Consider the following 17,228-nt stretch of genomic DNA (forward strand, 5'->3'; position numbering starts at 1 on the left):
TTCTATTTTTTTCTCTTTTAACTTATGGGTTTTAAATCTACCTGTGCGCTATATGTACACCTACTTTGTTGCTTTTAGTTGCTACATTTCTTCCATAGTCTCCATCCACCCTCTTTTATGTAACTGTTCCCCTGGTTAAAATGACTGGATTGCTTTTACTTCCTACTATCTTGAAAAAAGTTGGATGAACTTTTGTATATGTTCCCATGATAACCCACATGACATTTTCTTCTAGGACATATACCAAGAGATGGGATCTTGGGATTCCAAGGCACACACACACTTCAATAAATATTTTCAGGTTGCTTCCCAGAATGGCTAAGGCAGCTTACACTTCCACATCCTACGCACAAGAGGTCAGTCTCCCCACACATTTTGCCAAGATTTGGTATTCTTATTAAATTTTGCCATCCTGGCAAATAATCCATCAAGTTTTGGCCTTAAGTTTCATTTTGTTTTTAATTTCAGCTTTATTGAGATATAATTGAGGGATAAGTTACAAAGATATTTTCCTACATTTTCTTCCATTAGCTTGATAGTTTTATTTTTTTATTATATCTTTTTTTTTTTTTTAAGATTTTATTTATTTATTTGACAGAGAGAGAGGCAGGGAGAGAGGGAACACAAGCAAGGGGAGCAGCAGAGGGAGAAGCAGGCCTCCCGCGGAGCAGGGAGCCCAATGCGGGGCTCAATCCCAGGACCCTGGGATCATGACCTGAGCTGAAGGCAGACGCTTAATGACTGAGCCACCCAGGTGCCACCTTTTTATTATATCTTTAAGCTGTCTGAAGTTCTTTGTATTCAGCGTAAGGTAGGGATCTAACTTAATTTTTCTTCACACATCAACATAATTTCTAAGCAATCTATTCTTTCCTCATGAAGATGGCTTTGCCACCTTTGTGATGCCACCTTTTTCATATGTCAGGTTCTGTGTATCATGGGTCTATTTATGAGCTTTCTGTTTGTTCTGTTTGTTGGTTTATTTGTTCTCGTGTCTCTATCTTGCTGCTGCTGTTTTTTAAAATTTCTATAGTATGCCAGCTCTTAATAGTTGTATTATCATCCCCCTTTTCATTTTCTTTTTCAAAATTGATTCATCTTTTCATGGGCTACTATTCCATATACATTTTAGAATGAGTTTCTCAAGTTTCTAAAAAAGTTCCTGCTAACATTTTAAAATATGATTTGAACTTATAATTTTTGAAGAGCTGACATCCTTACTAAGCTAAGCTGTCTTATCTAAGAACATACTTTATCATTTTTTTCAGATCTTCGTTTATGTCCTTTAATAGAATTTAAAAATTTTCAGGGTAAAGGTGTTGTGCCATGTTTGTGAATTAATTGTTAAATATCTTACAATTTTTGGTGCTATTATGAATGGTATTGCCATTTCTGGTTCATTATTGCTAGTATAGAGAATTAATATTCCTGTGTTTCTGAAGACATTATAAATATAAATGTAACTTTATCAAGTGCTTTATACTTCAACTCTTGGAATGACTATGTGATTTTTCTCCTTTACTCTATAAATATAGTCAATAACATTGACAGTTTTCTCATGTTAAGCTATTCTTGTGTTCCTGGAAGAACACCTTGGCTGTTGAATTCAGTTGGATAATATTTCTTTGCATTTATTTATTTATTTATTTATTTAAAGATTTTTATTTATTTAGAGAGAGAGAGAGAAAGTGAGAGAGAGAGCACAAGAGGGGGTAGAGTCAGAGGGAGAAGCAGACTCCCCACTGAGCAGGGAGCCCTATGCGGGACTTGATCCCGGGACTCTAGGATCATGACCTGAGCCGAAGGCAGTTGCTTGACCAACTGAGCCACCCAGGCGCCCTCTTTGCATTTATTTTTTAAAATCTATTTTCATCAGTGACATGGTTTATGATTCTCTCTTCTTGTACTATCTGATTTTGGAATAAATCATTAGGCAGCTTTTTCCCTTTTCCTGTTTTCTGGAGCAATTTAATTGATAAAGGGATTATTTGTCCCTTGAAAGCTTGGTAAAACTCACTGTAAAACCATAAAGCCTAAGGTTTTTTTTTCTGGGGGAAAGGTCTTTAATTGCTATTTAATTTATTTATAGGTATTTGGTCTGTTCATTTTTTTTTTTTTTTAAGATTTTATTTATTTGACAGAGAGAAACACAGCAAGAGAGGGAACACAAGCAGGGGGAGTGGGAGAGAGAAGCAGGCTTCCCGCAGAGCAGGGAGCCCGATGCGGGGCTCGATCCCAGGACCCTGGGATCATGACCTGAGCTGAAGGCAGACGCTTAACGACTGAGCCACCCAGGCGCCCCGGTCTGTTCATATTTTTAATTTCTTCTGCCAATTTTGAAATTTTATAGTTTTCCAAAAATCATCTATTTCATCTAAGTTATTTAGTTTATTAGCTTATAATTGACCATCATATTCTTTTCTTCCTTTTTAAAGATTTTATTTATTTATTTGAGAGAGAGAGAGAGCATGAGCGGGGGGGAGGGGCAGAGGGAGAGAGAGAAGCAGACTCCCCACTGAAGCAGGGAGCCTAATACGGGGCTCTATCCCAAGACCCCAAGATCATGACCTGAGCTGAAGGCAGATGCTTAACCAACTGAGCCACCCAGGCACCCCATCATATTGTTTTCTATCTCTGTTGTATCTGTAGCTAGTTCTCATAATTTCATTATGTGATTTGATTATTTGAATCTTCTTTTTTTCCTAATTAGCTCTTAGAGAGTTATCCATTATATTCATCTTTATAAGATGGCAAAAATAAGTCCCAATATAACTGGAATTACAATAAATGTGAATCAGTTAACTCCATTAATGAGAAGGCAGAAACTCAGGTTGGATTGAAGACTGGATTTCAAAATTAAGGTCTAGCAATATATTATCTATTATAAGACACACTTAAAATAAAAGATTGTGGACAAGCTATGAAAGAGATATAAGTAGGTATTCCAGGCTAATATGAACAGAAACACCAAAAACAAAACAAAATGAAAAACAGAAATAAAACAGATAGCTATTTTATATAAGATAAATTGAAGCTACAAATTCAAGGCAAAAAGTATCATCAGGGACTGGGCTAGTGCTATCAGGAGCTCAGCTAAGTGAAGATATCAAGTGGATAGCTGTGTATATAGGACTAAAATTCAGGGGCAAAGTTTGGAGGAAAGTCGAAGCTGAGATAAAAATTTGGAATCATCAGCATATATATAGTATTTAAAGCCATAAGACTGAGTGAGACCATCAAGGGAGTATAGACAGGACAAGAGGTCCAAGAAGTAAACTCTGAATTACTCCAACATTTTGGGGTCAGAGAGATGAAAAGGAACCAGCAAAAAAGATGTAGAGGTGGCCAGAAAGTTAGGAGGCAAACCAGGAGAGTATAATGTCCTGGAACCCATGTGAAACAATTATTTCAAAGAAACAGAGTGATCGGTAGTTTCAAATGTTGGCTGATAGGTCAAGTAAGAGGACTGAAAATTGACCATTGGATTTAACAGTCTGAAGGTTGTTGGTGACCTTGCCAGGAGCAAGTCTGATGATGGAGTAGGGACAAAGACCTAATTAGAGTAGGTTCAGGAGAGGAGAGAAATTAGAGACAGTTTACATAACTTTTTTTTTTTTAAGATTTTATTTATTAGAGAGAGAGAGACAGCGAGAGAGGGAACACAAGCAGGGGGAGTGGGAGAGGGAGAAGCAGGCTTCCCGCGGAGCAGGGAGCCCTATGCAGGGCCCGATCCCAGGACCCCGGGATCATGACCTGAGCCAAAGGCAGACGCTTAACGACTGAGCCACCCAGGCGCGCCCCCCCTTTTTTTTTAAGATTTTATTTATTAGTTTACATAATTTTTAAAAGGAACTTTGTTATGAAAGGAAGGGGGAGAAATGGGGCAGTAAGTGGTGGAGGAAGTGGGCCTAAGAGAATTGTTTGGTTTTGTGGGTTTTTTTTTTTCAAAGTTGAGAAAAACAACATCATGTTATAGAGAGGGAAAAAATGATGATACAGAAGGAGATGGGAGAATTGCTGAAGCAATGTCCTTGAATAGAAGAAAAGAGATAGGATCTAGTGTTCAAGGGAGGGGCTGGCATTAGAAAGGAGTCAGATACTTTATCCACAGGTAACAAGAAAGAAAGTAGATACATGGTTACAAAAGCAGAGAGTTAGGGAGATGTGGTGGTAGAAGTATGTAGAGTTAATCATTGCTTCCATTTTCTCAGTGTAAAAAGGAACGTAGTCATCAGCCAAGAAAGAAGATGAAAGAGAAGACCTCAGAAATTTGAGGAGATAGGAGAAAATATAAAATTGCTGTCCAGGAAAGTCAGAGTAAATGGATTAGGGAAATACAGTATGTTTGCCAGGCAGCATTATGGGGCCAGTTGAGGTTAATGATTATTTAATGTAAGACTAGTCAGCAACTTTGAATGTTTTTCTGAAGATACATTCAGCTTCCAGGGTACAGGAATGGAGTAGGCTGAGAAAATTTGATTTAAGCTGGGTTGTGGTCAACCAAGGAGTACTCTGGAGCAAGAAGAGGAGCAAGTGAGTTTGAGTTGAGCGCATATGCAAGGGACAGATTATCTATCATTATTATCTATCATGGAATTTAAAGTAGATTACAAAGGAATTGAGGACATGAAAGGGTGAGGGGCACTATGAAGGTGGTAGAATCAATGAAGTACAAGGTCTCTGGGGATCAAAGGATTGTTAGAGTTGGGGTACTAGCTGGGGTGATCTGTAAAGAGGTGATGTTTGGAGAATGAGTTATTTGAAACTGGATTATGGAATGGTTGCAGGGGGGTTTTTTGTTTTGTTTTATTTTGTTTTTACAATGACAAAGTCAAGGGTATGACTAAATGGCTAGAAGATTAAGTCACTGAAGGAGAACAGATCAAAACATTGCAAGGCCAGGTGTTGGAAAGAACTAAATGAATATTGAAATTGCTAGGGATTATGACAGAAGTACTGGATAGGGTGACAGTAAGCAAGGAGCAGGAAAGAGACTACAACAGAGAAGGCAATGGGTGGTATATAGTGTTATGACAGGAGATTTAAACTTGAGTATTATTAGAGAGTAGGGAAGAATGATCTAGAAGTAGCATTGAGGAGTGAGGAAGACCCCCACCTCATTTCCAGGCCAACTGATGAGGGGGGTATAGGAGTTAAGATAGACATCATTTTAGGGATGTCCGCCTGGGTGGTTCAGTCGGTTAAGCATCCGAGTCTTAATTTCTGCTCAGGTCATGATCTCAGGGTTATGAGATTGAGCCGTGCATTGGGCTCCGTGTTGGGCATGGAGTCTGCTTAAGATTCTCTTTCTTCCTCTCTCTCGGCCCCTCCTCCTGCTCTAAAAAAATAAACATCATTTTAGAGGGCTGCAGGGAGAGCCAGGGGTCAGTTACTATTTTGTATATTTTGAAGTTATATTGTAATAAGCATCTATGTTAATATAGATGCATTATATTTTCTATATATTACATGTTCTTTATCTATAGTCTCTCTTTGCCCTTAATGACGATCTTTGCCTTGAATTCTATTTTTGGTCTGATATTAGACATCTGCTTGGCTTTCTTTTGGTTCATAGTTGTCTTTTCCCATCTTTTTGTTCTAACTTGTCCAACCTTACTTTTAAATGTGTCTCATATAGACATTATACTGCTAGGTTTTGTTTTTTAATTCAATCTGAGAATTTTATCTTTGGTGTGTTTAACTAACATATTAAATTACTTCTATGTTAGAACTGTTTAAATTTTCTCTCTTTTGCTTCTTGTTCATTTCCTTGGATAAATCAGTTTTATCTATGGGTTTGAAAGGCATGCATTTTATATTTGTTTTTCATTGGTTATTCCTAACTTGTTAAGGGATTTACTTGTATTTTTTCCCTTAATTTATGAAATTTATCAATACCTATCTGTATCTTCCTCCTTAGTAGGATAAATACTTAAACACATGCACTCTTCCCTATCTCTGGATATTGCATTCTGTGCCCTACTTTGTTATATCTGGGGTGTGTATGTATGTGTATAAAATGCCTTTTTAAAAAAGATTTTATTTATTGAGAGAGTGAGTGAGTGAGAGAGCTCGAGAGCTTGAGAGCTCGATAGCGCATGGGTGGGGGAGGGGCAGAGGGAGAAGCAGACTTCCCACTGAGCAGGAAGCCCGGATGTGGGGCTCGATCCCAGGGCCCTGGGATCATGACCTGAGCTGAAGGTGGATGCTTAACAAACTGAGTCACCCAGGTGCCCCTAAAATGCCTTTTTAAAAAAATATTTGTTTATTTGAGAGAGAGAGAGCACCTGAGAGAGAGAGAGAGAGGAAGACGGGCAGAGGATGTGGGAGAGAGAAAACCCCAAGCCAACTCCCCACTGAGGGCAGAGCCTGATGTGGGACTCAATCCCAGGACCTGAGATCATGACCTGAGCCGAAATCAAGAATCAGCAGCTTAACCGACTGAGCCACCCAGGAGCCCCCTGCTTTCCTTTTTTTTTTTTAAGATTTATTCATCCATTCCAGAGAGAGAGAGAGGAAGAGAGAGCACAAGTTGGAGGAGGGGCAGAGAGAAAGGGAGAGAGAAAATCTCAAGCAGACTCCCTGCTGAGCATGGAACCCAATGCAGGGCTCTGTCCTATAACCCCAAGATCACAACCTGAGCTGAAAACAAGAGTCCAACACTTAACTGACTGAGCCACCCAGACGCCCCTATACAATGCTTTTTTAGACAATAAACTTCAGGAAGTTATTTTCTTATTCTTACTATCTTATATTTTATAGCATTTCCTAAAATTTTTGATAGATTACTTCCTCCAGGAATATTTTCGTAGGGTCTTTATGATAATCTGCTGAGACCTTGAAGGTCTGAGAATATATTTATTGTACCTTCACTTTTAATTGATAGCTCAGCTGAATATAAAATTTTAGAGTTAAAGTTTCTGTTTTTAGGGATGCTTGGGTGGCTCAGTTGGTTAAGTGTCTGCCTTTGGCTCAGGTCATGATCCCAGAGTCCTGGGATTGAGTCCTGCATCAGGCTCCTTGCTCAGCAGGGAGCCTGCTTGTCGCTCTGCCTGCCACTCCCCCTGCTTGTCCTCTCAGTCTCTCTCTCTCTTTCTCTCTCTCTCTCTCGGACAGATAAATAAATAAATACAATCTTTAAAAAATTTGTTTTTAATATTTTGAAAATATTTCTTCATTGCTTTCCTGCTCCTAATGTTGCTCTTGAGAAGTCTGACACATTCTGATTGATTTTCTTTATTGGTGAGCTGCTCTTCTTAGAAAGGTTTTAGAATTTTCTCTTTGCCTTTGGAGTTCTTAAATTTCATTAAAATATCAGTAAGTATTCATTTTCCCATATCAACCCTATTTATCACCCCGTATACCCTTTCAATATCAATCTTTCTTTGGAAGTCCTCACTTTTTTTCATGTATCATCTTCCCTCCATTTACTTTTTTCTCTCCTGTTAGCACTCCTATTATAGAAATGCTGATATTTCTATGTCTAGCCTCCATATTTCTTAATTTTTATATTTTTCATCTCTAATTCCTTCTCAATGTCTTCTGGAAACATTTCTTGATGTGATCTTGGGCTATGTCCATTTTGCTGTTTATGTCATCTAATGAGTTTATTTCAACAGTGTTTTGAATATTCAGTAATCCTACCTATTTCTTTATTAATTGTGTCTGCTTCATTATCAGTATCCTCTTGAGGGACATTTATTTGGCATGTATTCTATTAATTCTTGTCATCTAGAGTACGTTATTTAGTTTATTGCCTTTCTAATTTTCTAGTTATTTTTCCCTATGAGGTAATTTTCCCTCATGGGTATCAATTATCAGTCATCTTGGTAGGTAATGGATGGAGAAAGGAGTGGGAGGAATCAAAACCTAAGCCTTAGCTGTGCCACCCCTGGTGAGCAGGGTTCCGACTTTGAATATCCTCATTCTCATCAGGATGCTTTGCTCTTTAGTGAACCTCTCTGTATCTTACCATAGGCTTTTTCTTTTCTAAGAATGTATCATCTAGTCCTCTGGATGAAAAGAAGATCTATGGGCTGGGGGAGGTAGGAGGAAGCCCTTTGATGCTTATTGGTTAAGTCAGCATTTACTGTGCTTGTTTTACTCTACATCCCAATAGTGTTCCCCTATGAATCTGCTTTCCGGTAATATGGTAGCGCTGATAGGGAAGGCAGTGATCTGAGTCTGGGCAATGTTGGGGGTAGAGCCCAACTCAAAATTTCTCTGCAAATTCACTCCCCATGTTTGGAGCCTGGCTTTCCTCTGTACAGGGCTACTATTTCCCTTCTTTACCAAATCACAATCACCTTCTGACCCTCCAGGGGTTTCTGCTGGTTTTCTTCTCTCTCTCTCTCTCTCTCTCTTTTTTAAGATTTTATTTATTTATTTGACAGAAAGATAGAGAGCACAAGTAGGCAGAGTGGTAGGTAGAGGGAGAAGCAGGCTCTCTGCTGAGCAGGGAGACAGATGTGGGGCTTGATTCCAGGACCCTGGGATCATGACCTGAGTCAAAGGCAGCCACTTAGCTGACTGAACCACCCAGGCGCCCCTCTCTCTCTTTTTTTTAATATCCATTCATTTCTTATTTCTGAGGCATCTTTGGGTTTAGGTTCTGGGAGGTAGACTGTGCCACTTTGCCATCATGTCAGTGGCCATATTATGTCCCTTTTATGACAGCCTACCACAGTGTCTGTTGTTTTGTGTTTCTAATAATCTAGAGCAAACGATATTCTTTCTTGAGTGCTCATATTAATAGTCTGGAAATGAAGATGTTTAACCTAAAGAACAATAGGTAGAATGTAAAAGCACAGAATAGGCAAAGCAGTGGGGGTGCCTGGGTGACTCAGTTGGTTAAGCATCTGGCTTCTGACTTTGGCTGGGGTCTTGGTCTTGGGGTCCTGGGATAGAGTCCTGTATCAGGCTCCCTGCTCAGTGAGGAGTCTTCCTCTCCCTCTGCCTTTCTTCCTGCTCATGCCCTCTCTCTCTCAAATAAATAAATAAATAAAATCTTTAAAAAAAAGAAATAGGCAAAGCAATGCATATACATGAAAGAGCAAAATAGGAATTTTACTGCAACACTGAAATTTACTTTCAACATGCTTGTGTTTAATTTTACAGTCACTTGGGAATCTTCTTAAACCTGGAAACAAGACAAGAAAATTAATCTTATTACAAATTGCTCTTAAATACATTTGTTGGAATATAAATGATTCATAGGGAAAATAAGAGTGCCTCCAGAACTCACAAAGTTAAACTAGTAAAATTGATGTGTAATCTCTATTTATAAAAGTCACGTTAATAAGGCAGAATGTCTCCCAGGAAGAGCAGGGCTTGGCAATAGCTTATTATTTATTAGACAGTCTTCTTATACCTAATGTTAGAACATGATCAAATATTGACAATGGTTATTTCTGGGCATGGACTTATCTATATTTTTCAAATTTTCTATGATGAACATGCCTTACTTTTGTAATTGGAAAATAATTAATATTATTTTAATGGAATTTTCATGGGGAAATCACCATATAAGTATACAAACTTATGCAAGGGTATTTGCTGCAGCATTGTTTGTAATGTTGAAAAATATGAAGCTTCTATCAGTAGGACAGTTCAATAAATTGTGATAGAACTATACAATGAATATCATGCAGTCAATAAAAATGATGATGTAAGTCTCTATTACCATAGAAAAATTTTAAAGATGTACTGTCAAGTGAAATACTTAAGCAGGTTAAAAAACATGTTCCATAGGAGCACAGTTTTGCAACCAAAAAGCAAGTGCACAGAAATCTTTTGAAAAATATATGCAAGAAGTTGCTACTCCATCCTAACAACATGTAAAAAGTTGAACAAACTGAAAACTAGCAACTTCTTAGATCCTTCAGAGAAGGGAGGCCACAGGACAAACCATTGCTCCCCAGATTGGAGAGATAGATAGGCGATACAGAGAATCACAGCTTCCTGGAGCAGAAACCCAGGAGTAGACACTTCTGCAGGAACCAGTGCTGGTAGAAAACTTACACTTTTTTTTTTTTTTTAGATTTTATTTATTTGAGAGAGAGCACAAGCACAGGGAGAGGGAGAGGGAGAAGGAGGCCCCCTGCTGAGCAGGGAACCCAATGGGGGCTCCATCCCAGGACTCTGGGATCATGACCTGAGCCGAAGGCAGATGCTTAACTAACTGAGCCACCCAAGTGCCTTGAAAACTTACACTTTATTTGATGAATTGTGGGAGGCTCAGTAGGAACAAGTCTGAGAGTTTAAAACTCCAGGGGTCCCAGTCAAAGGGATCTCTAGAAACTACCAGGTCCTCACAGTGAAGATTGGAGAAAAATTCCCTCATGTTTCTCTCAGGAGAAGGGGGAAAGTAACCATTTTGAAAAATACCAGACCATACTGTTCTTCTTAAGTTCTGCCCTCAAGATAAACTATTTTACCAAAGCCTAACCTATGGGGGTTTCATTAGGGCCTAACTTATTTGGAGGAGGGTAAATACCTCAACTCTAGCCTTTTATGTGAGAGAAGAGAAATACCCAATTCCAGCTTCCTCTAGCCATCCTGTGCCACCAAAGGTGGGAGTGGGGGATATTGAGAAGCACTGGTGAAGTTCACAGACCAGATGCATATGCTCTTCAAAAGACTTGAGACCTTATCATAGGACTATACAATGTTTCCGCTTCTCCTATACCTTACACCACACCATTAAAGGCTTATTTGCCAGAGTTCCTTTCACCTAGTACATCATGTCTGGATTTTAACAAAAATTACAAGCATACCAAAAGGCAGAAAATATAGTTTGAGGAGACTGAACAAGCATTAGAACCAGAGTCAGGTATGGTAGGGATGTTGGAATTATTATATTGGGAATTTAAAATGACTATGATTAATAGGCTTAGGACTTTGATGGAAAAAGTGGACAACATAAAGGAACAGATAATGTAAGCAGAGAGATGGATATTCTAAGAAACAAACAAAAAGAAATGCTAGAGATCAAAAACACTAACAAATGAAGAATGCCTTTGATGGCCTCATTATTAGACTGGCTATGGCTAAGAAAGAATCTCTGAGCTTGAGGATATGGTAATAGAAACTTCCAAAACTGAAAAGCAAAGAAAAAAAAAAAAGGCTGAAGAAAACAAATATCCAAGAACTGCAGAAAATGGAATTATAAAATCTCAATTAAAACTACAAAATACAGAAAAAGTGTGAAAGATAAAAGAACAAGAGCTGTAAATAGAAAACAATAACAAATATGGTAGATATTAATCCAAATATATCAATAATCACCTTAAATGATAATGATCTAAATACACCAATTAAAAGTGATTATCAGAGTGTATCCAAAACTAAGACCTAAATATATGTTGTCTACAAGAAACTGACTTTAAATATAAAGAGGGGTGCCTGGGTGGCTCAGTCATTTAAGTGTCTGACTTTTGTTTTTGGCTCAGGTCATGGTCTTGTGAGTTGTGGGATGGAGCTCAGTGGAGAGTCTGCTTAAAGATTCTCTCCATGCTCAGTGGAGAGTCTCCTTAAAGATTCTTTCCTCTGCCCCGCCCTCCACTCATGTGCTCTTTCTCTCTCTCTCTCTCATAAATAAATAAAATCTTAAAAATAAATAAAGATACATAGAATAAATGGATAGGAAAAAAATACCATGATAACACTAATCAAAAGAAAGGAGTAGTTATATTGATTTCAGACAGAGTAGACTTCAGAGCAGGGAAAGTTATCAGGGATAAAGAGGGATATCTCATAATGATAAAGGGGTCAATACTCCAAGATGACATAATAATCAATGTTTTGTCTAACGATAGAGCATCAAACTACAGGAGGCAAAAACTGATAGATAACTGCAAGGAGAAACAGGTGAATCCTCTGTTGTAGTTGGAGACTTTAACACTCTATAGGAAGTGGACAGATATAGCAGGCAGAAAATTATTAAGGATATAGTTGAACTCAACAGCACCATCAATCAACTGGATATAATTGACATCTCTGGACTACTTTATCCAACAATAGCAGGTTACAGGGGCGCCTGGGTGGCTCAGTCGGTTAAGCGTCTGCCTTCAACTCAGGTCATGATCCTGGGGTCCTGGGATTGAGTCCTGCATGGGGCTCCTTGCTCAGCAGGGAGCCTGTTTCTCCCTCTGCTTCTCTCTCTCTATCTCTCATAAATAAATAAATAAAATCTTTAAAAAAATAAAATAAAAAATCTTTAAAAAAAAATAGCAGGTTACACATTCTTTTCAAGCTCACATGACTATAGGTAGCCCTGGTGTATTGTAATCACCTGCTAATCACTGTAATCCCTGACTAGGAATGGTTGCAAATAAGGCCATTTATTGCTCACTTAACAAAAGCCCAGAGGCAGGTGTACTCAGGGTTGTTCTAGCAACTTGATGTGGATCAAGGGCAGGGTTTTATTTATTTTCCTGCTCCGTATTCCTGGTGTATTGTCTTATTATCCTGTGGTTATCACCTCAGGATTACCAAAGATTGCAGTAGCTCCAAGCATTAATTCCAGGCAGGAAGAGAAATTTTAGTTCCAGTCACCTCTGTTGGAAATAGGAAGAAGGGGAACTGAGCAGTAGGGGGAGGTATTGTTTATTTTAGTTTTGTTTTTGTTTTTGTTTTAGGAGATAAAGTAAACGAAGCAATGTGCTATTGGCCCTGGATCTTTACACATATTTTTTCCTTCTGCCTGGCATCTATGATCTCCTAAACCCTTCCCACATATTGTATCTCAGTGCCTAGTTGTAGTACCTGCTACATACTAAGTAGTCAGTAAATATTTTTGAAAGGAAAGCAGGCAGAGCAAAAGTAGAGTCAGTTCAACACAACTAATCTCTCTAAAACATATTGTCTAAAATCAGGGCAGGTGAGTAATGAGGCAATCACAATATAGAATGGTAAGTGCTAGGATACTGTTAATTACAAGATACTGTGGGAGCACATAGGAAGAGTTAGAGAAGACAGTTCAGAAGGAATAACTGAGATCTAGAGGATGGTAGAAATAACTAAATCCAGACGGAAAGAAAGTCTCTTGGTTTATACTTTAACTTCCACAAAGTAAAACAAATATAATCCTTTTTGAGGGAGGAAACCTTGAAGAGATTCTAGTGGGGAAAAAAAGGGGAGGATGGCAAATAGTAATTGATCATATAGTGCCCATTATTACTAATTTAAGATGTCTTAAAACTGCATATTTTCTGTTTCTATTTTTAGTGAAAAAATAGCAAAAATCCAAGACTTCAGTTCTCCTATTTCCTATAATGTCTTAATTTTTTCACTGTTTTTACCATCTCCTATTCTGAAAGTTTTCAGGCATCTAACTATACAAGTTGGAAACTCCTAATACATATTTTGTATGTAGTAGCACATGAAAACGTTTTAACAAGCACAATGGAAAGGTTGCCAGATTAAATACAGGATGCCTGGTTAAATTAAAATTGAATAAACAAGTAAGTTTTTAGTATAAGTATAAAATTGCATGGACCATACTTATACTAAATCACTTCTGTTTTTTTAAAAAATATATTTTATTTATTTGAGAGAGAGAGAGAGCACGTGCACATGTGCATGAGTTGGGGGAGGGGCAGAGGGACAAGCAGACTCCCTGCCAAGCGGGGACCCCAACACAGGGATTGATCCCAGGACCCTGAAATCATGACCTGAGCTGAAGTTAGACACTTAACTGACTGAGCCACCCAGGCGCCCCTAAATCATTTTTGTTTATCTGCAATTCAGATTTACCTGGGTGTCCTATATTTTTATTTGCTAAATCTGGAAACCCTAACAATAGATACCAGATTTCAAAGAGGAGTGCTAAACTGGGATTTACAAAGTAACTGACTCTTTTTTTTAAGATTTTATTTATTTATTTGACAGAGAGATAGAGAAAGTACAAGTGGGGAAGAGAGGGAGAAGCAGGCTCCCTGCAAGCAGGGAGCCCAATGCGGGGCTCGATCCCAGGACCCTGGGATCATGACCTGAGTCGAAGGCAGTTGCTTAACGGACTGATCCACCCAGGTGCCCCCAAAGTAATTGACTCTTAATCTTTTAACTCATTCTCAGAGTATGAAATGGTCAAGGAGAAGATTTTGAGAGCACTCCTATCCTTTCTCTACTCTAAGAATTTACCACAGGCCCCTGCACTTTGGAGGCCCATAAAATGGGGCCTGATTCAATCCCTAAAAAAGGCTAAGGCAGTGATTGATTGGCTAGCTGCACTAACAGTAGAAGCAAAGAAGAGGCTGCTGCTGCATTGGGATAAGCTTTCGACCTCAGAGTTTACCGGGACAAAGTAAGCTCCACTGTTTCCTGTAGACTAGATGTGGGCCATATATACATCTACCCAAGAAAGATGGCATAGGGTTGTCATGGATTCTGTCCAGGAGGGCTGCATAAATATGCAAACACATCTCAGCAGACTCAGCAGAGAATAGCTGGAGGTATCACAAATGTCAAAAACCAGTTGGAATAGAAAAATATATATATGTATGTATATATTTATTTATTTATTTATTTATTTATTTTAGAGAGAGAGTGCAACTGGGGGAGGAGGAGAGGGAAAGGAGAAAGAAGCATGGAGCCTGATGTGGGGCTCGATCTCACAACTCTGAGATCATGACCTGAACTGAAATCAAGAATCAGATGCTTGACTGAGCCACCCAGATGCCCCAGAATAGAAATATATTTGACGATATCAAGAAATCTGCAGATAAGAGATCTCCAGTGATGGCAATCTCCAAGGAACTGACCAAAGTACCTCATGAAAGAGTCAGCTTTAGAAATCTGCCACATTCAGGAAGCACTGATGTTAGAAAACACAACAGTAATAGTCAATAAGAACTTTCCATTTCTCTCTCTTCTCCAGAGCTCTAATCCCTAAAGGGTCCCATAGTAGCAAGCTAGAAAAGTAGGAACAGAAGCAGTAGGCCAGAAAAAAGAAGCTGTTCATATCCTCCTTCTCTGACTATAAGTTTTAATAGTCTTAGCTGGAAGATAGAAGCCTCAACTTTAAAACAAAACAAAGGTTTACTTATACATGGTTCTGGACATTTTACTAACCAGATAAACATATTACTGTGAAGTTGTCAGAAATGTCACAGAACCACCTAGGTTTTCATCCAGAGGTAGGGCAAGAACTAGCCCCGCTGAATAAATGTAGAGATGAAACGTCACTTTGGAAAATAGCTTGGCAATTTCTTATAAAAGTTAAATATAACACTTATCTAACCCATCAATCTCACTCCTGGGTGTTTATCTAAGAGAAGTGAAAACTTACATTCACCCCAAAACCTGTTTATATGGTGCCTGGCTGGCTCAGTCAGTTAAGCATCTGCCTTTGGCTCAGGTCACGATCTCAGGGTCCTGGGATCAAGCCCCACATTGGGCTGCCTGCTCATCAGGGAGCCTGCTTTTCCCTCTCCCTGTGCCTGCCGCTCCCCCTGCTTGTGCTCTCTCCCTCGCTTGCTCTCTCAAATAAATAAATAAAATCTTAAAAAAAAAAAAACGTGGAATTTTTATAGCAGTTTTATTTATAATTGCCCAACCCTGAAAACAACTCAAATGTCTTTCACTTGGTAAATGGATGAAAATATGTGGTACAGCCATACAATGGAATAATACCAGTCACTAAATAAAAAGGAATGAATTAGTGATACATATATAGCTGAATCTCATAGGAGTTACGCTAAGTGAAAAAAGCCAGATTTGAAAGGTTACATACTGTATACTTCTATTTATATGGCATCTGGAAAAGGTAATGTCTAACTTCACACCAAGCACCTGCTTTTGGTCACTCCCTGGTGCTATAAGATAAGGTCAAGTTAGGGAAACAGAAGGTATATGACCAAAGGCCCCATTACCAAAGTGCTCCCATCCCTTTACTTACTGTGATTTAATGGATGCAAGAGATTTTCTGAAGATAGACTGAACATCTAACTGGAGTAGCATAGGAATATCTGGGTACCCACCCAACTGGGCCCAGAGCGAATTTATTGATGTCTTCTCTGTTATTGGGTAGCTTGAAGTTGACAGATCAGCATTCCAGATAGCTCCCATTTGGTCTTCTTGTCTAGAGAATCAGAGACACTAATTGAAAGTGCCAAACTCTCCTGAACTCCATATCCAATTAAAATGTATGAATCTTATTTTCCCCTTCGCTCTTCCCCACTATCTTGTCCTATAATGTCCTCTCTGGCACTGAAGAACATTAGCTATGCCCCCTTTGACTGAGAGATGGATTAAAATAGCAGAATTTGCTGAAAAAAATTTTTTTCTTCCCTGAAAGCTGCATTTTCATGACTTCACCTAGTAATCTATTTTAAAACTATCTTCTTAGCTTCATGGAATATATAGACCATATCCAGACTGTTTTTTTTTCCCAGAAATGTTCTTTTCCCCTTCCTTCCCAAAGCTCCTACCTTCTTTTTTTTAAAAAAGGAAAAAAGTAATGTTTCTAAGTTTCTTCATTCTGTTAAAATAACTTGTTTCATGGTAGGGAAAATCAGTTTCATTTTTTTTTTTTACAAGACCAGGTTTATTTTTTAATTTATTTAATTTTTTTGAAGTTGAACTAATTTATTAAGTGAGCAAAAGTAAAACAATTCAAATTCAAATAGAATATAACATATTAATAAATGTTCCACAAATCTATAAATGTATGTCCTCATATGATTAATGAAATTAATCTTTCATCTGGAAAAATCTATTGACACTAGTTATGATTCAGTTAGATATAAGTTCAAAAGTATGATAAAAGAATTCTAACACTTTATTCAAAAAGTTCTGCCTAGTCCAACCATTTATTTGAAGTCTTTAGCATTCACAATTAATGACATGGAAAAATAGATACCTAGGTGAATCTTTGGGGTAAGCCCATGCATGTGAGATGAGGCACCCAAGACACATTATAAGAGATCAGTTTATCTCCCTCCAGGACCATAATTGTCATGTCACCTGTAGAAACAAGAGAGCCCCTGTCTTGGGAATGTTACAAAGGGGAGCCACTAAAGGGAAAACTGGACTTACATCATTCCTGGAAAAGAGCAGACAAGGAGCAGACCAGCATCATTTCTTTTTTTAAAGGAACTCAAAATTAGATGTTAAATATTTATGTAGAAATATACATAAAGAAGCTTCTTGTTAAATTGACTAAGAAAATCTATGCTACCTTAGACTCTCTACTGCACCATATCATAATTGTGGGGAAGGGGAAACTC

General features: G+C 38.3%; 1 protein-coding gene and 1 long non-coding RNA gene across 3 annotated transcripts in view; one reads left to right on the plus strand and one right to left on the minus strand.

Moving 5' to 3' along the window:
• LOC144382370 (uncharacterized) overlaps positions 1-17,228 on the plus strand; it is a 132,993-nt gene that overhangs the window by 46,655 nt on the left and 69,110 nt on the right. The window lies entirely within an intron of this gene.
• Positions 8,838-17,228, minus strand: part of FAM186A (family with sequence similarity 186 member A) — a 75,434-nt gene continuing 67,043 nt past the window's right edge. The window contains exons 12-13 of the mRNA XM_078074002.1: positions 15,899-16,081; positions 8,838-9,139 (exon numbers count right to left, since the gene is read on the minus strand). Of these exons, the coding sequence (XP_077930128.1) occupies positions 9,118-9,139; positions 15,899-16,081 (205 nt within the window). The 3' untranslated portion in view covers positions 8,838-9,117. The remainder of the gene's footprint in view (positions 9,140-15,898; positions 16,082-17,228) is intronic.

Source organism: Halichoerus grypus, chromosome 6 (assembly GCF_964656455.1).
Source record: "Halichoerus grypus chromosome 6, mHalGry1.hap1.1, whole genome shotgun sequence".
NCBI classification, from domain to species: domain Eukaryota; kingdom Metazoa; phylum Chordata; class Mammalia; order Carnivora; family Phocidae; genus Halichoerus; species Halichoerus grypus.